This window comes from Photinus pyralis, unplaced genomic scaffold (assembly GCF_008802855.1).
Source record: "Photinus pyralis isolate 1611_PpyrPB1 unplaced genomic scaffold, Ppyr1.3 Ppyr1.4_LG2, whole genome shotgun sequence".
NCBI lineage: Eukaryota > Metazoa > Arthropoda > Insecta > Coleoptera > Lampyridae > Photinus > Photinus pyralis.
In genome coordinates this window covers 7,732,350-7,753,632 of record NW_022170403.1, presented here as the reverse complement: position 1 = coordinate 7,753,632, position 21,283 = coordinate 7,732,350, and the positions used below count along the sequence as shown (strand labels likewise).

Below are 21,283 nucleotides of genomic sequence, written 5' to 3'. Positions count from 1 at the left end.
GTTTCCCATCCAAAGTACTTGTAATCAAGTTTTAACTGCATTAACTAATGTCGCAAACAATACCTACATCCGCAAAATACGCAAATTATAACCATTGTACCGGGTGATTCATTAGAAGTGATGATCGCTTGAATTTCGCGCGTAAGGTTTTAGTATTTTTTGCATTATTAGATTGACGGTTTGAATTTCGTTAGTAATTTTTTTCTGTCATGACTGTCATTTAAGAAACCAGTGTCGCCGTTAATTGTTGTGTGCCATTTGCGGTTTATTACTTTTTCCATTTTGAACAATTTTTAGAGTTGATGCACTAAAATATGTAAGAAACGGGACTGTGTCTAGTGTTAGTTTATAATTTGTGGTAAAACAGAAGCAGTATTTGTAGATTATAAATAAGTAAACGATTTACTGAAAGCATGATGATACACCACTGCAATTAAATAAATGATCATCAGTTAGTGCCAACTTCATAATTTTTTTGATTTGCGGGAAATTCAAATTCTCCTCACTTCTAATGAATCACCCGGTATATGTTATAACGCAAAATGTCCTGAATCACTTCCGATCACCGGGTATACCTTTTAAAAAGCCATGTACTGTAGACACAGTAAGTTGTGTTGTTCCTGTTCACTTTCACTTGACGCTTTGTATTCCACAGTCAACTCCATATTCATTCAATTCAATTCAATTGGTCGACAGCGGTGGTATGTTTTGGGTGGTCGATTCTCCGTTAAATTAATTCTAAACTTTAAGGTGAAATTCAACACCCGTGCGTAAAGTTTAAAACATTTTAGCAATATTCCTACGCTAAGGCATTTGCGATGGACATTGGGGTACCTTCTAGATTTGCTTGCCTAAGAATAGAAGACGATGACCACAGGCAAACTGTTAAATCCAAAGATACAAAAAAGAAAATGGATCCAAAATTATCATCTAAAAAGTCCAGTCCACATACTAAAAGTGATAAGAATGCAAAAAACAAAAAAATTTCCAATAACAAACAGGTACCACCACAAAATGTTCTTTCATAGTTGTATGGTCAGTTTGTGCTTGCTTGTAGGTTGTTCAATCTTCTAAAACTAAAAGTAAGAAAAACGGAAATTCTTTTCAATGGGATGAATGGAAGATAAAGGATGATCAGATTGTCAATGGCAATTATGAACAGGATTTACAAGATGCCATTTTGCTCTCTAAGTTAGATTATGAACATAATAAAGAGATGTACAAGAACGTTAAAGAAATAAATGGTAACGCGACTCAACAACCACCTAATAAGAAAAAGAAAAATAAAACTATGAGTATTAACGAATTTCTTACTTCCGGTAATGAAAAAAAATCCATAGTCAGTGGTAAGTTAATATGCATTGCTTACTGTCTGTTATTGACGTTGAAATCTGCAATTAGATGGCGACACGGATACCCATGCCAAGCCTGAAAATGTGTTAAAGGATGATCGTTTCTTTGACGATGTAAAGAATGCTGCCAAGGAAGAATTTAATAAAGAATTGATCACAGAAAAACGTAAAAAGCGGGAAGCAAGTTTTGATAAAATTACCACCTTAGCTCAGTGTCAGGTAGACCGGTTTGTTTTTTTTCTGTACAATATTGTTGAAATAAATTTACAGGAGAAATTAAAAGAAGAAAAGGCCAAAAATGTTACTCTTCAAGTGGAATTACGTAACGCACGAGCGGAAATTATTATAGTAAAAGAACGGAATAGGGCACTTTGCGGGATTCTTGGCCAAGGTGAAAGTAAGTACACTTTCTTAGAATCTCTTCTATTTATATTCTTGAAAAAAATTTTTATGGGCATGTCTGTCGATGGATGTCCTAAACTTCTTTATAGGGGCTGTAATTTAAAAAGGCTTGTAGCATCGAAATTTCTGGCCCAAATCATATTAATGGAATTTTTTTAATGAATCTGAAACAACCGATTTTTGAAGATTCTCTAATCAGTATTTTAGAAACAAGACAGTTTTCGTTGATGAGTTCACGCAAGCGACTTCTGTAATAATTTCGAGAATAATTTCAAGTATACTATTACTGTTTACCAAATTGTAAACTTCAATTAGTTAAGCTGAGTTTAAACAATGGGTACGTTCAACGAACATAGCAAAAGTTAGCAGCTGATTTAATTTTGCGGTCAGCAAATCAAAATGTAGTGTGTTTAACGCTTAGAGAAGGAAGAGTGAGGAGTGATAATAATGATCATAAAGTGAAGCCCAAATTTGTTTGTTATTTCACCGAAAACTAACCTATAATTTATACCTGTGAAACCATATACTTTCGTGTGTTTTTTGGCACACTCCGTGCACTACAATGTGCCATTGTCCATTAATGTTTTTAATCGCACATTTCGAGACTTAAGCATCGCATAATCACGAAAATGAAAAATTAAACAAACTTTGGCTCCGAAAATATGGCCACCCCAGGTTTCAACACGCAGCATTGCTACATCATGATTTCCTCTGGTTTTTTCCCTCCAAGAAACCTCATCGTAACTGCATAAAGGAGAGGTAGTCATTCGAAAGTGGATCATGCTTTATACAATGTGTAACAGATATTAGAAAACACTAATTTTCGCTGTCCGAAAAAGCGAATGTGTCGATGTTGTCTTCTTCATCGCCGTCCTCGAGGACCTGTGGGCCGTTAAAGTACGCACTTTCACATCTACAAGCTGAAGTGCAGTTGATGCCCGTCTTACGGCACCCACACCTCGGGCCGCATCGAGTTCGAGTTGTGCAGCGGCAGAAGTTAGGAGTTTGGCCGATGCTGGCGAGTCGCTAGTCTTGATGGGGTGGAGCATTGGATCCTCTCCTCTCACCCAACCCCACCGCTGTTGAGGGTAAATCCCGCTTTGCGGATCGAGTTGGCTAGTACGGTCATGTGTATAATTCACATATTTAATCTTGGTGGGTCAAAAACTTAAAAACCGTGGGTTTTTTTAAGAAAGTGTGTAGAATCAAAGTTGTAGCAAATTTAATGAGCTTGTATTTATATGAAAAGAATGTCTTTCTAAGACGCACCGTTTTCCAATTGTAAGTAAAAAAACTTTAAAATGTGACCATCAAAATCGCGGTTTCCCCCCCTCACCCCTCTAGCACACCCGGTAGTCGAGGGACTTTATTATATGTTGATCAGGGAACCTTCTTCTACACATTTCCGAAGGAATTAGTAATACATGATTTAGTTCCCCTATTTGCCATTTTTTGATCTATTCTTACTGGACTATTATAGCGTTTTCGATTGGCAAAACTCATGCTGTATGAGTGCAATTTTTACATTCTATTGGTAATTTTAGGGTAATTTTCTGTGTTCCATTGGCAAATGTGATGCAACAATTACGCACTCAGTGCAAATTTCGACGCATGAGGTCCCAGAGCTCGTAGAACTGTTAGTTAAAATTGTTCAAAACAAATGTGCCACAATTTGAATTTGTTTCTTGCGTTTGCGAGTTTTTTGTCGTCATCTAGCGATAGCGAAGATGATGAACTAGCCATAAAAATTAAATCTCTGCTGGTACACTTACTAATAATTTATTCAATTTTCAGACACATTTTTCGTTGTACTCATAATAAATGTTTTTTTTTAAAATTTTATCCATCTTTTTATCATATGACGGTAATTATAAAATCAGTTCAATGTTACATCATATACATTTACAAATATTTTTAGCTACGCCTGATGATGGCCTGTTAGGCCGAAATCGATTGCGATAAACAGAAAATAAAGTGTTGAATTTCACCCAACCCGCTGGTCTTTTATTAGCCATAACTTCTACTTTACAAAAAGTTGCACTTTCTCATTAAACTAAACGCCAAAAATTGGTCCTTTACAGAAATTTCAAATTTATATTCCTCATCGTTTATCATAAATAATACTAAAATCGTTTCAGTCATTTTTTAGAATAGAGATTTGTTGGTTACCTACTCAGAGTAAGAAATACCTCAGAGTAAGAAATAAAGATAGAGATGCCTTGATGCTTATCTATGCGTGCCATCATCTCGTTTGTCTACTAAAATTGCAGGAGGCTAAGTTGTCACATTTCACGAGATAGTTTTTAAGGGAATAATAATAACATATGCATCTGGAGTAATCTAAATGGATTTTTAGATGCTTATAAGAGTTCAGTACCCCAAACAATTTTAACTTACAATTAAACGGCGTAACAAGAAAAGAAAAGTTATGGTGATTAGTGCACCACATCGGCAACGCTGTAACTTTGTTTTCCGTTGAGAGGTATTTTGTTTATTTCGTTAAAACGTGATTCCTTAATTTTTAGGCGTTTTTATAGTGCAAGACTAATTCGATTTATGGTGTATTAATTTATGGGAGCGCTTTGAAATGGGGAAAAGCTGTATTTGTGGAATTATTGAATTACCTAACATAACCTCTCATCGGTATTTGTTTTGATGTCATAGACGTGCATACGGGAATTTTCGCATTTTAATGTGTTTAGATTTCCTTCTAAGTTCCCACTTTGAAGTATCACCATACCTTATCATAGATCAATAGGGACCTTTCAAACACATACAGCTTTTGATCATAAATATTTAGTGATACGTTATTACCTTTGCACATGTAAACAAAACATAAACTTTGTTGCCCATAAAGATAAATAAACCCTACGCCACTGACTAATGTTTACTTTCGTCCTCTCAAAGGTCAAATTATCTGAGATGTTGGTTCAAAACAAACGTTCACGTTGTTATAGCGTACGCGTACTCTATACTTTTGCGCTCTTGATGTCTGTCTCTGTCTGTCTGAGTCACAAAGGCTCCAGAACTACACCACTTACAGACGTGGTACTGGTGTCATTCGATCAGAAATTAAAAATTATTTCATGTTTGTATTCTCGTTAAAGGCATGAAATGAGTGCACTCTTCGCGCCTTGCTCCCAAGCGGCTTTACGAATTTTTTGTTACATTTCATGGAAATTTGCATGATATTGAATCATTGTGCAAAAATCAAGAATTTTTTGCCTACGCTAAATCCCTTAATGCTGAGATCCTTCAATCGCGGAGATTTTTTAGGGCGTGTAAGATACATATTGAACTTAGGTCTGGGTATACATTAAAACTGAAGTATTTACTTCAAACTTGTAAAAAAAAATTAATTTTGCGTGTCGTGTAAACTCGACTTTGTGAGGCTGTAAAGTATTTATTTGTAATAATTTAGTAATGTAATAGGTATCTACACCTAAGTTGGGGTCTTCTTCAATGATAACTGAAGAAATCATCTAAATTAATGCATTCGTTTGGGCACTGGCCTTTAAAACACATTCTCCGCAAGATGGTGTCATAATTTCAAAGTTAGGTATATTTATTAGACACATTACTCTCGTATTACTGAAAATCATGCAAATATGAGGATAAATTCTGATTCTACTAGTCAAGGAGTCGGTAATAAGCTTTTTTGGGATTTCAATTTTCATTATTAACCATAAAAACAAGGTTGAAACTTGAAACACTTAACACTTACTTTGAAGTAGTAGATAATTTTTGAGATACTTAATACCTTCCCAACTACATGCGAAATTAATTGCCCAAATATCATCTCACAAAAATTGATAATAAATGAGTAAAGTGGTTAAAACTACAGTGACTTTATAGAGACAGTGGCGACAACCAAGGTTAGTAGAGAAAGTAGGTTGCCTCGTAACTTTAGAGAGACGCGTCATCGAGAATCCGGAAGTCCCATTTGATTGGTATTTAAATTTTCGTTGACTTTGACAGTTATATTTGAACTTATGAGCTTACGTTAGTAGATCTGCATCACATCGAAATATTAGCAACAGCGGTCTCTACACTTTCCTTATCATACACTGTTATTACAAGTTATTGACTGCCTTAAGTAATCTGATCTGCATTTCAAGATAAACTGGCTTAAGATCCGTTCCTATACATTTCTTATTTATAAATACCTATGATGGATCGACGGATACAGCGTGTTTAGCCAATACCAATATCGCCCGTTGTTATACTTGAAGGCCGATACCGATAAAATATCGGCGTATCTGCCATTTTTTTCAAAATTTAATATTTTGATTTCAATTGCGTTTCTTACTTCACGACTGGGAACTTGCGAACGGAGCGTCCCCTTTGGCGGCGGGTGTTATCAAGGCTACACATTTTTCATTAACACATGTTGCTATTTCTTTGCTTTGCGAATTTTCGTGTCCTAAACTGCTCAGTTGTGCAGTACTCCTCATCAGGGAATATTTGTTCAAAATGGCTTCAAGTGTTGTGTGAAAGTATTTCACAAAAAATAAACCCCTAAAGCGGATCCAAAAAAAAGCGGCAGAGCACCTCGGCTTGACCCTACGTGGTCATTGGATTTGACCCATTTTCAATAGGCTTGTTGCATGTGGTATATGTGTTAACTGTGCAAAGTTTGAATCGAACCGGTCCAAGCGTCTGGCAGTTATATAGTGTTCACGGACGGACACCATCGACTCCCCTATAAAGCTTACATCGCGTTGCTCTGCCGCTTAATAAAATTTGGAAAGACTGGAAAATCGTCGGGTTCAGTTGGCTGTCCCTCTTATAATAAATATAGTCCTCCACCTGACCCAGACTCTTACTCTTCCCTTGTAATCCCAAGGTTCTTGTATGTTCCTGTCTGCTTTACAGCAAGTTGACGACCCATTAAACAGGGTCGCCTCCTTACTGTGCTGTAAATTGCTCTGTAAGAAGGTTACTTTGTCCATCACTGATGTACTAGGTTCCCTCCTCCTTCAGCGATGGCGACGGTTCCGACCAGAACCGCCACACGAGCCAAAAGCTCGCTGACATCTTTCTCGATCTCTGAGGGCGCCGGAAGCAATCCCGCCGCCTCTTCGAGGTCGATACTGCAGGGTTGAGCCCCCTCCGTCGTAACGGCACTAGGTCCCGCTGCTTCGGTGGAGCGCTCTCCTAGCGCAGCCGGAGCACTCGCTTTCGTCACAAAAGTGACGCGCGAGACCCCCGCGTGCGCCTGAAAGTTCTGCCGCTGAAGTGCCTGATAGGACGTCTCATCGATACCAAACACGAGGGGAACCTTACCAGGCTCCTCCCTGCGGAAGAACGTCCTCCATAGACTCGTCCTGAAACCAGGATTTTGCCCCTGGAGGCGCTTCACGACGGTGGCCGTGTCATCAGGGAGCCCGTACAACACAGCTATCACCTTGGTTACCCTCGGGACGTGCCTCTGAACTTTCAGCGACGCGCCATCCCAGGGCTGGTCCTAGCATTCGGTCACGATGTGGATGTGATACCTTGACTTGGGAGGTTGGTCCGCGGCCGACAAGGCGCTTATAATCGTCACTACCCACACCGAAGCACAAGTCACGTACGATCTGTCTGTATGAGCTTCCCCCTATCCGCCACCCGGGGACGCGGTCGATGGGTGCCTAGCCACAAATGGTGCATTTCTCATTAAATTCCTTGACAATTTCCCGTTCATGAAATTTCTGAAAATTTTTTCGATTATCCCACCTTTTTTTTCATTTATTTATTTATTACTTGTTGGCACCTTGTAATTAAATTAAATGCTGCGAAAATATCTGCCATTGGTGGTATCGGCCGATACATCGGTATCGGTCAGGCGGCCGATATTATTATCAATATCGGTCGATCCCCGATAAATTGTAACATCAGAAGACGTCAGAACAGAATTTTAAAACTTCTGACATGGTGGCTAGGAATCAAGTTAAAATTGTCTCAACAAAATTGGTGCATAAATAACGATTTTGGCATTGTTTGGGTAAAAATATTTTCGTTGCTAGAAGTACACACTTTTTGTGCTTCAAGCAATCGACTTTGGTCCCTTTCCCAAGAAATGGATGCATAAATAACGACATCTTTTGAATAAATATTTTGGTCGTCAAAAATTCGCATTTGTCATTTTCGGCAACAACGTGGTGGGTGTCAAATTAAATTTTTGATAGTTGCACATCTGGAACGCATAACCAAATCGATACGAGGTCTAGAGTGAGGTATAGCGCGGAACGACGGACAAACGGGAGGAAACGTGAGGACATAAGCGCTCTACTTTCGTAGGTTGCGCTATATATGGAAATAATAGGGATATGTGGACTTTTGATCTTGTGGAAACGAAACTTGTGTTTATCGCAACACAATATATTGACCTGGAAAAGCTCTCACATTGGAGCAACTAGCAACTGTCGATAAGCAATAGGCAACCATTGAACCAGTAGCGTACGCAGGATTTTTTTTCGAGAGGGGCTGAAACTCGAGAATTAAGACCAAAGTATGTAAATTTTCACGTATGTCGTACACATTCGCAAGATCAAGTAAGCGAAGGAAAAAGTAAAGTAGTTTTCCAGCAACTGCAACATTTTTATTGTCGCTTGGCATTTAAATAATTATACCATGACTGACAACTTACGGGATGTGTCGCTGAGTAGTTAAGTCGATTATTTCGGGGGGGGGGGGGCTGTAGCCCCTTCAGCCCCCCCTTTGCGTACGCCGGTGCATTGAACCATAAACAATGTAACTGGAAGGGAAACCGGTATAGGCGACAAATGCCTACCATTGAAACTGTGCGTTAGAATGAGTTGGTGGTATTTCAGTCGCTCTCATCGCGCCCAGTTTGTTTATTAGCACGACAGGACTGTATGAATTTAGGTGAAATAGAAAAATTATGGCAATGAATTTAATGTTACGAGTGTGAAAGAGATAAAAATACTACCACTCCTCTGGCTTCACTAATAATATGCTTGTTTTCCTTCCAGTTACGAGTATATAGTTCAATCTACGCAACAACATTTTGACATTATCTGTCACCGAAACAAATATTATAGACTACGCAATATTTATGTCTTTTCAACGTGCTTATCGTTTTACATTTGACGTTGTCATGTATATAAGTTACTCTTGCAGAGACGGAAGCGCGAAAAAGCTATTCTATTTAGTTTGGTGGATTTTTTTAGTGTGAGCATGCCACTGCAATTTTGAATCAATTTGAATTGACATTGAGGAAGGAGTTTAAAGAAATTCTTTGTAAACACGTTTTGTATTTGTCTTGTGCGGGTATCGATTTCGACCTAACTGGTCATCTTCAGGCCGAGCTATAATATATAAGTTATACGATACAAATTATATGTGGTGATATCTTCTTACCGTCATTGATGAAGTGAAAATGACAACATTTTAACGATGTTATATAGCAGTGGTCAGGAATGCTGTAAATGTGGTTAATTAATAAAATGGGAGAGATCAAATACATAAATATAAATAAATAAATATTAAAACTTACAAAAATTAATGTACAAAAGAGTGAGGTTTTGTATTAGAATTTTTAAAATACGCGTGTAACCTGTATAATTGACATCTTTTAGGGATGGTGGCAACTGTGGGTCTTCGAACCATAGAAATTCATATTTGTCATCAGTTAAACTCCATCCTGATGTTTCGGGACTAAATACAATTGGATCCCTATTCCACAAGTGTGCAGTATAATGTGCCCTTCTCATTTGCTCTAAGAAGCTTGGTGTTGCAAGGTGGCAAGCAGGAGGCGTCAGAGTTTTTCAAATTTGTTTTTAAAACGGCGTTAATCAGTATTATAATTGTAATTTGATAATTTCACAAATATCTGACGTTATGGATATTTTTTTTTATGTCTCATGTACATATTATCTGCAAACGAATGCCTCTATTTTTGCAAAAGTACTGTCTATACTTTATATTTTATAAACTAGTGGACTCTTGCTGAAACTCTTCATTTTTTAAGAGTATTTGTAATGAGGGCTGCTTATCTTACCTAAAAACTGTAGGATTGTAATCACGGTAACAGTCAATTTTGACAGTCAAGTCTATTGGTGACGTCAGATGCGACTTAACGAGAACATAGATGTTATATCGGGCGATCCAAAATGAGTGACTGTCGAGTCGCCTTTGGAAGTACAAGTTAAGTACGATTTCCCTTGTAAACAAAATTTCCAAAGGTGACTCGACGGTCACTCATTTTTGATCGCTTTGTATTATATATTACTCTCGCCAGGAAAAATTGCGGGTCACAGCACACCTTGTGTCGATCTACAATCTATGTTTTCCTTAAGACGCGAGCGACTTCCGGAATAGGATCGTGCCAATGTTGAACGAAAAGTCTTTTCGTTTAACATTGATACGATACTATCCCGGAAGTCGCTCACATCTTTAGAAAAACATAGATTGTAGACCAGGATCATGTGTTCTGTGACCGGCAATCTTTTCTGTTGAGAGGTTTAGCATCCTTGGGCGTCACCCTGTTTTAAGGTTACATGTTTAAAAACGTAACAATTGAGTTGAATGAAATAACATCAGATCGTAAAACTCAAACCATAACTGAAATGCGAGAAAGCAGAAAAACGTTCGACAAACCTCGTTAATTTTGTCATGGCGCATTTACCGATTTAATATAGGATGAAAAGTTATCAAAAGAAAAATATTTTAAATATTCTCAACCTTTTTTAAGATCTGAGAAAACACATCCATACACTAGCAGACACACAGAGCGATTGCTAAAAATTCATTTCATGTCCCTATAAAAAAAATCTAATGAGGAGAAAAGATTGTTTTTGGGCTACTAAGAAATTATATATATATAAATAATTTTACACTTTTGTATATAGTGGTCTTATCCATAGTGACTTTTCCTTTCAGTGAAAGATAAGGCGGACGTGTTACTAGAATTGGAAAAGTTATATTCCGAAAAAAATGACTTGACTGAGGAAGTAACAAGGTTACATGTTCAATTGGAACAGGAACGATCTAAAGTAGCAGCCTTAACTTCAGATTCTCACAAGCATACCAAGGATAAAGTATGTATACAAAAGTAATTTGATTTTCTGCATGTGTGTTATTTTTCTTTTATTTGCATTTTTTACCATTAATTTCAGAAACGCAAGCAAAAAGGCACTTAAGGCAGTATAAACCTACATTTTCTAGGTAGTTATTTGTAGTTTATTTTTTGTTCCTTGCAACTTTTCTTTTTGTATCCTTACTTTTTGATTACGATGCTTGAATTTTGAATTTGAGTAATAGTTTGGAATGAAGTTTGAATAGTTGTTTACTCGTCCTCCTAATAGCATATGTATTCACAAACGTGTATATTTTTCAGATCAAGAAGTAACTGGTTTGCGACAATGTTTTCCAATTTATATTTCTTTTCATTGTATCTGTATTTAGTTTTATATTTCTATAGTATGTCTGTTTTTCATGTATTATAAACATGTGATAATGGTTTTTGCCATGCACTCGCCCTAAATACGGCATGGTTTACAAATGACTGATAATGTACTAAACTCTCTTAGTTTATTTAAACATTATGCTTTCTTTATGTAAGAATAACTTTTTATTTAAACTTTATGTATGATGTCAATAAAATTTTCATAAACTAATAATTCTTGACCTCAGTTTGTACCTCTAGTTGCACTAGAGGGGCACAAGATGCAGAAGTGCTGTACATATTTATAGATAACACCAAAGAATTCGCACAGTGGATATTCTTTGTTCAAAATAGATAAGTACCTACCTTGGTTGCTCTTGAGAACTTTTATCACAGTTATTAAGGGGGGGGGTAGTGTTTTACTTGTACTTGATTTTCTAAAATTAAAGGTTCTGGTATGGTACTGTTCAATTTTAATACATTTCGAATGAGAATGAGAAATTCACTAAAAATTATTTATTTATTGTTTGGCCTATCAGAGGTTCTGGTACGTACTGTCGTAAGTCTAGGGCTGATTCTAGTTGTTGGGGTATGCCATGGATTAGTAAATCAAATAGGAGGAATTTTCTTCTCTCCTGTTACAAAATCTAAATTCACGAATAGATCTATTTACCGATATTTGATTATTTAACATCAAGACCACCAATCACGTATGAAGTACCAGTTGACCAGTTGAAATTATAGACTTATGAGATTTATGCCTGTGGTTGAAATAGATGAATAGGTGGTTTAAATCGTTTCAATAAAAATTGGCTATTACATCCATTTTACCGATTTATATCCATATATGTGTAAGTAAAATAATATTCATTGCAGTAAACATCATTTTATCTTTGTATATAAGAGTATAAATATCTAAAAGTTATACTGCAGTTGTATTGCAAACTGTGTCATGTTAAAGGAGATTGACCTAGGTTTCTGAGCAGGAGGTTGAACCATACGCATATTGTTGCTAGTTGTAGCTTCAATTCCATCAGTGGTCGTGGGCTCCTGGGTAGTAGCGTGTTCAGCACTTACTTGCACATTTATGGCTTGTGAAGATTCTTCTGTTGACATTCCTAAGAGACATTCATCACAAGTGCATGAGGATAGTTTTGTATTAGTGTCGTAATCCAAGTAGAGACTAGGCTCACACGTTGCGATATTGCAAAGTAGATGAGTGCACAAGCTTGTACATTCGTCATTCGAACAGTCTGGAAAATGAATCAAAACGTATTAGGTGTGCATTAGGTTGTGGTTAAAATATTTTAGTATCAAACCGAACTATCAAAACTTTCCAAAATTCACACTTATACCTTAGAGCTTGTAAATTTAAGGTTTAGCAATTTTATGTATCTAAGGTCGATTGCACATCACACACTCATACCTGTTAACAGTCTTTCACATTGTTCTTTGCTGAAAACCTGGTCACATACACGTTGATTTTTGTAGTCTAATACTGAGGCTATTGTTTGTCCACATTTGCCACAGAGACAGTAAAGATCCTTGCATTTTGCATACAGACACCCATACTCTTGGCATTTGTTGACACATTGGTCATGGTGACAAACTCCCCCTAGAAAATGCAAATATATGGTGAGTGGTGACAAAGCAATTTACATATAATTGCTATTATCTTCCATGTGAACTACATAGATGGAACCCCTAAAACCGTCATACCTACAGGCAACTAGATAGAAACAGCATCTCATGTTTTTTTAGCAAGTGAAATAGTTTTACTTACATTACGCCATTGAGGGTGTAGTTTCTGCATACGTCATAGGAAGAATGCTATGTTAAGAAGAAAGATATAACTGGAGTAGGTAAGTAATGATTGTAACTACAGAAGTACCATACATCTATGTAGAACGTTTAAATGAGGAGCATCACATACATACAGCTTTCTGTTGAAGCAGCTGGGTATTGCAGAACGATACCAAGAGCAAAAAGGATTAAAGTCACCATGAGCGTGCTTCTTAAGGTAAGTACTTAGTTTGAGTGCAACTGATTTTAGCTTTTATTGTTTCAAAAGTGATAAAATATAATTACCCATAATTATCACGCTTCATTTTGCTCGGTTTTATTACCTGCACATTTGTTGTTACGTTACGGCATCCAGAATTGCCAACACGGACCACTTTAGTATGAACTTGGTGAGTAATTGAAAGTCAACTAAAGGCACACTCATCTTGAAGAACGCGACAAACAGCTCATACGGAATATATGATTCAGAGGTAATACACAAATTATTATTAAGGGTGTTGTCAGAGTTTTGAACTTTTTGAAAATTGTATTACTGTTTCGATCATGTCATAGCACGGGAAAAGGTATAAGCGATAGAAATAATGTGTAAACCTGATTAATGAAAATTTTTTACATGATGTATATAATGATATTTATAGCTTCAATACACCCAACCACAATTACCTAAGAACGGACATAGGAGTACCACTGATATTTGTTTTAAATTGATTGAACTACAGTGGACATTAACGACATTGTATAGGTCTTTCTCTTTGATTTAGAAATTTTTAACCACATTGAAGTTTCCGAATTTGCTAGAAGTTTAATAGATGAGAATTATTTCCACACCAAAAAACCTTATATAGGGATTTCCCAAATTAGAAAAGAATGGCTGCTAAACATCTTATTGATGTGTGCTGTATAATTAGAATCATTTTGATTATACATATAGTGCCTATATTCACACAGCTATTAAAAAATATGTGCTACCTTGCGACTTTCATTCTGACCACAGTCTCTGAAATTATCCATAATCATCAGGGATACAGATTTGGATTTAGTAGAAAAAATACACAATTTTGATAACTAAAAGAGTTACAAGAGTTCTATTAATTGCAAACATTAATACATTCCTTATAGGCTTATACCTCGTCAGAATTAAAACAAATTATAAAATTTTTTATGCGAACAAAAAAATGTGTATGCAGGGTGTTATGACCGCATGTAAAAAAAATTGAGTGATAGGGGCGATCAAGACAAGCACTTTTTCCAAACGTGTTTCGTTTGGGAGCCACCCTCAAAGAAGTGGTGAAATTTGGATTTCTTCTTTCATTCTTTTCTCAGCAACCATAAGAGTTACAAAGATGGGTGGCACGCCTTTGAATAGGTTTTCGGGTATGCCCTATCCGATTTTGAAAATTTTTTTCCAAAATTCCTACCACGAAAGGGCGCACCCCTACTTGGGAGTGAGAAAAAAATTCTGATTTCGACGAAATTTGGTATCTGGGGGTTTTCGGATATGCCCTGTAGTGTACTTAACCCCCAGGTTCTACGCTAACTTCACACTACAACAACACGGAAATAAAATAAACCCGGCAACGTTTAAAAATGGCCACCCGAATGACTATTCCCTCTAAAACTAAACAAGATCCCGCTTAAATTTAAAAAGTGGCACATGAGAAAACATCTAAGGCAGGGCCCCCTTACGTTAGTTGTAGACAACGCTTTGACCTGAAGCACAGTAGGGAAGGAACTTTAAATGAAACACTGAAATTGTGAAAAGTTTGTTTAATAATGATCGTAATTATTATGATTGTGAACACCCGGAAATTTAGTTGATGTACATTAATATAAACAAAACAAACAAAGCCAAAAGGTGTCGTACTCTCGCAAAAGTCACTGCCAAGGATAAAAAGAGTACGACGTAAGAAAAACCTTGCAGTTTGATTAAAACAGTCCAAAAGTTAATTAACAAAATATTTTGTAAAAGTTTTAGCAGTAGTTAACAAAGATAGTAAATGCATATACGCAATGTTGGTTACACTCAAGGTTAAAAACAAGTTTTTGGTGACAATGGGTCAGGTAGGAACAGGTACCAAGATTCTGAGAAAGGGTGAAATACACAGGATGTGATTCATCTTTGGTGCAATAAAATCCTTTTGTTGAAAGCAAGATAGAAAATTACATGGCCTTGTAGGCAAATTTGACTAAAAAAACAAGATATGTGGAAATTATTGAATCGCCACTCATTTAACGCACATAGATTCTAAACTGAAGAGCTTTGATTAGCGTAATCTCGCTCCTGCAAGATGGGTAGTCCGCCCCTGGTTTCGGGGTTTCGAACCTACAGTTGGATGTCGAAGACAGTGCACGGAATTAGGTGCCCTAACACATAATTAGGTATATACTACAGTTTCTTTTTCCACCTTCCCGAGACTGCTTCATTCACGGAGAAAATTGTTAGTAACATACAACAAGTCAGTACATACATCAAACGAATCAGCAATTTCCACATATTAAAATAAAATGAAAACTTACTGTTAGAAATGCAGTATAAAATGTGGGTGGCTTAGTTAAAAAATAATAGACAGTATTCAAATTTTGTAAAAGTCAATCAAATATATTTTATCTATTACTTCTTATTTTCTTTGTTTGCGAAACATTGTGGCGACCGTGACAGGACGTGTGTAAATCTATTGGTGGTTTTGCTGTGTAGTACCGGACTTTGACCGTTTGCACAGTAGTAACAAGATTACATACGCCTAACATCCGACAAGAGATTTGCTGGACAGTTAGTCAGTAATAGTGAGCTTTACGTTGAATTCGTGTTGAACATTCATTGGGTACCAAGTTTAATAGTCATTTCTATTTTTAGAAAATGGAAAGTCTTAGAAATAAACGTGCGGCGTGTCGGAGTGTATTCACACGCGTAGCTAATAATTTGACATCTCTATTAGCAGATTCAAATAGGGACCCAGTAGAGACAGAAGCTGCATGGGAACAACTTCATGTAAAGATGGACTATTTAAGAGAATCTGATGATGAGATAATGGATAAATTATTGGAAGAGGAAACATCAGAAGAAACCATGCTGCAGGAGTTGGAAGGTACCGAAAAATATGTAGCTACATTTACACAGTTAAAGGTGAGATATAGTAGATTTGTTATTAAGCCATCAGAAGAGGTTAATAGCGATGCTAATAGCGATTTTACTAAACGACAACGCAAAATAATGAAACTACCCAAAATTGAATTAAAAAAGTTTGACGGGTCAATACGAGATTGGCTGCCCTTTTGGAGTCAGTTTGAAAAAATTCATACTGATGAGACGATTGCGTTAGAGGATAAGTTTCAATATTTAATTTTCGCGACTGTGCCGAATTCTAAAGCTAGAGACGTCATCGAAGGTTTTCCTCCAACTGCAGGAAATTATTCTGAAGCAGTTAACCGATTGAAAACGCGTTTCGGCAGAGACGATTTACTCATAGAATTTTACGTTCGAGAGTTGTTGAAACTAGTTTTGCGTAATGACGGTACACATTCTAAAAATGAGATCGCCAGTTTGTATGATAAACTAGAGACTCAAATCCGTTCCTTGCAGACTTTAGGCGTGAATATTGATATGTGTGCGGCCATGTTGTATCCGTTGGTAGAATCGTCTCTGCAAGAAGAATTCTTGCGTGCCTGGCAGCGATCGTCAGATTTTGCAGCAGCGTCTAGCAATTCTATGAATTCTAGATTAGATAAGTTAATGAAATTCTTACGTTCAGAAGTGGAGAATGAAGAGAGGATCACTCTAGCCATCGAAGGTTTTTCATTAAGCAATGATGAAAAATTTAAGAAACCCAGAAGTAAAGTCGAAACTAAGACTAGTACAGCCTCCGGTCTTGTTAATTCAGGTATAACCTCTTTTTCTAAGTGCACATTTTGCGATGGGAATCATGCAGCTGAACAATGTTTTAAGTCGCAAAAAATGACATTAGATGAGAGAAAGCAATGTTTAATTGATAAGCGTGCATGTTTTCGTTGTGCAAAAATTGGTCATCAGGGACATAGATGTAAGATCAAGTTAAAATGTGTCTTATGTGGGTCTAGACATATTGTCAATTTGTGCCCTGATCTAGAAAAGCCGAAAAATGAATGTCCAAATACTGTGGTTGAGCCAAAAGTTACTTCTGAAGGTAAAATCATACCTACTCTAGCGAATTGTACAGACACATGTGTATTTCTCCAAACATTAGTGGTTAAAATTTATGGGGATTGCGGAGAAAAATGCGTTCGTGCTCTGATTGATACGGGGTCTCAAAGATCGTATGTGTTGAAATCAGTGGTCAACACATTAAAATATACGCCCAAGAGAATTGAGGCTATTGTACATGCTCTTTTTGGTGGAACCGTTTCAGAAGAACAGGAGCACTGCGTGTATCACTTAAAAGTCGGTAGTTTAGATGACAGTTATATATGTCGTTTTGAGGCACTTGATCAGCAGACGATTTGTAAGAATATCGCTCCGGTCTCTGCAGGCATATGGAATAAAGAGGTAAATCGTCGAAAAATTACTTTAACCGACATCGATAATTATGAACCGATTTCGTTATTAATCGGGGCAGACATAGCGGGCAAGATTTTTACTGGGAAAAACCATATCTTGAAATGTGGGCTTGTAGCTATGCAAACGTTATTGGGATGGGTATTGATGGGTAAAACGCCGATAAGAACGAAGGTACCTAACGTTTCCATGATGGTTACTAATTTGTTAAACGCATCAGCGTCTGTTACTGCTTTATGGCAGCTTGACGTTTTGGGAATCGCAGATTCACGTGAAGCTGACGGCAAGTTACAACAACAAGCTGCTGCACAAGAGTTTTTTAAAGAAACAGTAACCATAAATGAAGAAGGACGTTATGAAATTAAATTTCCTTGGATCGAAGGGCATCCGCCGTTGCCACATAACTACAATATGGCCAAACGACGTTTGAAATTTACTGAAAAGAAACTCAAAACTACGGGGTATCTTAAAGAGTATGACCAAGTATTTTCTGAATGGCAATCTGAAAATATTATAGAACGCGTGCCTGATGTAGAACTAAATATTCAGTCACATTACTTACCTCATCGTCCGGTAATCAAAGATACAAACAGTACGACAAAGATTAGACCCGTTTTTGATGCTTCGGCTAAGGAAAAGAATCAACCATCATTAAACGATTGTTTAGAAAAAGGCGTTAACTTGATTGAACAGATACCCGACCTGTTGTTGAATTTTCGGAAGGAAAAAATTGGGGTTACTTCGGATATAAAAAAGGCCTTCTTACAAATTAGTGTACACCGAAACGATCGAGATTTTCTACGGTTCTTGTGGAAATCAGAAGATGGTAAGGAAATAGTATTTCGACATAGAAGGGTTGTATTTGGAGTGAACAGTAGTCCGTTTCTTTTAGGAGCGACCATTAATTTTCATTTGAATCGGTTATTAACCTGTAAGGATTAAGTTCGCTCAGAGTCCGTCATTCACAAATTACAAGATAGTTTCTATGTAGACAACTGTGTGACAAGTGTAGCTGACAAAGTGACATTAGTACATTTTATACGCGAAGCTACTGATATAATGGCTGACGCAAAATTTGAACTGAGAGGATAGTCTTATACTGGATCAGAAGAGAGCGTAGATGTACCGTTGCTCGGATTAAAGTGGTATACGACGCAGGATGAACTTACGGTGTACGAGATAAAACCACTTACTGATCAGTTGATCACAAAACGAATAATCCTTTCTTGTGCGCAAAGGATATTTGATCCTATTGGATTTTCATCTCCAGCAACGCTGGTTCCCAAATTACTGCTTCAAAAATTGTGGGAAAGTAAGATAGGCTGGGATGCAGAAGTAGACGAAGAAAACAGTTGTGCATTTTTGAAATGGCAGAACGGAGCGTCTTTGTTAGCGGAAATTCGGATTCCTCGATGGATAAATGCGGGATTAGGAGAAGCACAGTGTTTGAGTCTTCACATTTTTAGTGATGCGAGTCAAACTGCTTACAGTGCTGTCGTTTTTCTTAGAGCTGAAGTAGAAAGCAAAGTACGGGTACACTTCATTCAAGCCAAATCGCGTGTAGCGCCGATCAAGAAGTTGTCAATACCTCGATTGGAGTTATTAGGAGCTACAATTGGAGCTCGGTTGTACAGTAGAATTAAGAGCCATTTTGAAGAGAACATGCCGTGCTATTTTTGGACAGATTCGACAACTGTACTTGAATGGATTAAACGACAAGACAATTGGACAACATTCGTATGGAACCGAGTACACGAAATTAGGAATCTCACTAACACTGTCAGTTGGAGACATGTACCGGGAGATTTAAATCCAGGCGATTTACCTTCAAGAGGATGTTCTCCAAAGCAATTAATTACTTCAAAATGGTGGGAGGGACCTGATTGGCTTTTTGAAGCTCCAGAAGTTTGGCCTAAAAATTATCATCGAGTCGACGAAGAAGAAATCTTGAAAGAAATGAGAAAAGGAATAGTTTCCTCCACATTACATGTATTAAATAATGGCAAATTCTATCGATATTTTTCAAAATACAACAGAATCATTCGAATTTCGAATGATTGCCTGGATTTGTAAGTTTTCTTCGAATTGCAAGGATAAAGATAACCGAAGGTTTGGAGAATTGACAACCGAGGAGATTGAACAAGCCGAAAGAAAATTAATCAAAAATGTCCAGGAGGAATCGTTTGTGGAAGATGATAAAAAGCTGTGAACATTGAAGATAATGAGAAATATGGAAGGTATTTTAGTCTTAGAAAGTAAGATTGCCAGAAGAGACGATACAGAAACGTTCAGATATTCTTATGTGTTACCAGGGAAACATCCAGTTGTCAGAGCGTTAATTTATGACACCCATGTCAACAATTGTCATGTGAAGAATGAAGGACTCATTTCAATTTTGAGAGAAAAGTATTGGGTACTCGGTGGGCGTAGATCTGTTAGGTCCGTTACTTCACGTTGTGTACATTGCAGAAGATATGATTCCAAGAAGATGTGTGTAGAAGCACCATTGCTCCCTCCAGATCGAATCCGTGATGCAATCGCTTTCGAAGTGACGGGCATAGATATGGCTGGGCCAGTATTTCTGAGAGATAACCAGAAGGCATGGATTTGCCTGTTTACATGCGCCATATATCGGGCGGTACACTTAGATTTAGTAACATCGCTCTCAACAGCAGTATTTTTACAAGTTTTCCGCAGGTTTGTTGCGCGTAGGGGCAGACCACGTGTTGTGTATACAGATAATGGCACCAACTTCCGTGGCGCTGAGAACATTTTCGCAGACCTAGACTGGGATGAAGTAACAAGGTATGGAACAGAATAACGAATTTGTTGGCGATTCAATCCTCCTTCGGCTCCCTGGTGGGGAGGATGGTGGGAGCGACTGATTGGTATTTTGAAAGTTCTGTTACGTAAAGTGTTAGGTAAAGCCCGTTTAAGCGGCGAAGAGCTTTATACCACATTGTGTGATTGCGAATCTGTAATCAATTCGAGGCCGTTAACGTATGTGTCCAATGACGCCAGTGAATTGATTCCATTGACTCCGGTCATGTTCTTACGCGAACTTGCGAGTAGCGGCGTGCCTGATTGTGACTTTGCAGATAGTGTAGCATTAAATCGTCGAGTAAAGTATGTACAACGATTACGCGAGAATTTGCGTAAGCAGTTTCGTGCAGAGTATTTAGGGCAATTAAGCCAAAAGTTTTTGAACATTTCGTCGCGTGATATTATCGTAGGTGAGATTGTGTTAATCGGTAATGATCACAGTAAACGTCTTGATTGGCCATTAGGAAAAGTCGTTGAAGTAATGAGAGGTCAAGATGCGGGAAGTTGGTGCAGCTTAAAACCCAACACGGATTATTGCTACGACCTATTCAACGCATTTATCCCTTGGAGGCTACGTCAGAAGAGTTTCATATGCAAAAAGCAAAACAAGAAACGAATTCCTCCAGCTGCGAATTAAAAGCGGAACTTTCTCAAGAAGGCGAAGAAGGCAACACGACGGTTACGAAAGCGGAGAATTATACAACGCGTTTCGGACGTAAAATTTGTATTCCTGTTCGTTTTCATGAATGAATGGGCAATTATGTGTGTTCTTTGTTAATGTTTAGTTAGAGACTCTTCGTTTTAGTCTCAAAGGTGGGAGAATGTTAGAAATGCAGTATAAAATGTGGGTGGCTTAGTTAAAAAATAATAGACAGTATTCAAATTTTGTAAAAGTCAATCAAATATATTTTATCTATTACTGAATAAGAACCTGATTTTCTTTGTTTGCGAAACACTTACATGAATGTAACTTCAAGGACAAGA

The 21,283-nt window shown here is 37.3% G+C and overlaps 3 protein-coding genes across 5 annotated transcripts; 2 read left to right on the top strand and 1 right to left on the bottom strand.

Moving 5' to 3' along the window:
• Window positions 1-545: 545 nt before the first annotated feature.
• On the top strand, window positions 546-11,380 carry LOC116164180 (G kinase-anchoring protein 1-like). 3 transcript variants are annotated; one of them, XM_031478320.1, is made up of 8 exons: window positions 546-701; window positions 751-1,001; window positions 1,058-1,346; window positions 1,402-1,571; window positions 1,623-1,749; window positions 10,641-10,798; window positions 10,877-10,925; window positions 11,098-11,380. In XM_031478320.1, exons 2-7 carry the CDS (start codon window positions 819-821, stop codon window positions 10,898-10,900), a joined length of 951 nt encoding a protein of 316 aa, XP_031334180.1. In that variant the 5' UTR covers window positions 546-701; window positions 751-818; the 3' UTR covers window positions 10,901-10,925; window positions 11,098-11,380. The 3 variants fall into 3 exon arrangements, with proteins under 3 accessions (XP_031334180.1, XP_031334181.1, XP_031334179.1); XM_031478321.1 differs by lacking the exon at window positions 10,877-10,925; XM_031478319.1 differs by having other exon boundaries at window positions 10,877-11,380.
• Window positions 11,381-12,011: 631 nt separating this feature from the next.
• On the bottom strand, window positions 12,012-13,198 carry LOC116163759. Its single transcript, XM_031477862.1, has 3 exons — window positions 13,083-13,198; window positions 12,572-12,760; window positions 12,012-12,398 (listed from the first exon to the last, which is right to left on the bottom strand). The coding sequence occupies exons 1-3, from the start codon at window positions 13,147-13,149 to the stop codon at window positions 12,061-12,063; spliced, it is 594 nt and encodes a 197-aa protein (XP_031333722.1). The 5' UTR covers window positions 13,150-13,198; the 3' UTR covers window positions 12,012-12,060.
• A 135-nt stretch (window positions 13,199-13,333) lies between these two features.
• On the top strand, window positions 13,334-20,936 carry LOC116163183. The gene is made up of 3 exons (XM_031477032.1): window positions 13,334-13,418; window positions 15,803-18,302; window positions 20,398-20,936. The coding sequence occupies exons 2-3, from the start codon at window positions 15,806-15,808 to the stop codon at window positions 20,934-20,936; spliced, it is 3,036 nt and encodes a 1,011-aa protein (XP_031332892.1). The 5' UTR covers window positions 13,334-13,418; window positions 15,803-15,805.
• The last annotated feature ends 347 nt before the right edge of the window (window positions 20,937-21,283 follow it).

What these genes read in the sequence shown, in the direction of transcription:
- LOC116163759 (XM_031477862.1), bottom strand. Translation starts at nt 13,149, where the DNA reads ATGGTGACTTTAATCCTTTTTGCTCTTGGTATCGTTCTGCAATACCCA. An exon ending in AGCTGCTTCAACAGAAAGCT is followed by an intron (nt 12,761 to 13,082) that starts GTATGTATGTGA and finishes TGCATTTTCTAG; the next exon opens with GGGGAGTTTGTCACCATGAC. An exon ending in ATGTGAAAGACTGTTAACAG is followed by an intron (nt 12,399 to 12,571) that starts GTATGAGTGTGT and finishes TTCATTTTCCAG; the next exon opens with ACTGTTCGAATGACGAATGT.
- LOC116164180 (XM_031478320.1), top strand. Translation starts at nt 819, where the DNA reads ATGGACATTGGGGTACCTTCTAGATTTGCTTGCCTAAGAATAGAAGAC. An exon ending in AAATTTCCAATAACAAACAG is followed by an intron (nt 1,002 to 1,057) that starts GTACCACCACAA and finishes GCTTGCTTGTAG; the next exon opens with GTTGTTCAATCTTCTAAAAC. An exon ending in GATTCTTGGCCAAGGTGAAA is followed by an intron (nt 1,750 to 10,640) that starts GTAAGTACACTT and finishes TTTTCCTTTCAG; the next exon opens with TGAAAGATAAGGCGGACGTG.
- LOC116163183 (XM_031477032.1), top strand. Translation starts at nt 15,806, where the DNA reads ATGGAAAGTCTTAGAAATAAACGTGCGGCGTGTCGGAGTGTATTCACA. An exon ending in CTTGTGGAAATCAGAAGATG is followed by an intron (nt 18,303 to 20,397) that starts GTAAGGAAATAG and finishes GTAAAGTGTTAG; the next exon opens with GTAAAGCCCGTTTAAGCGGC.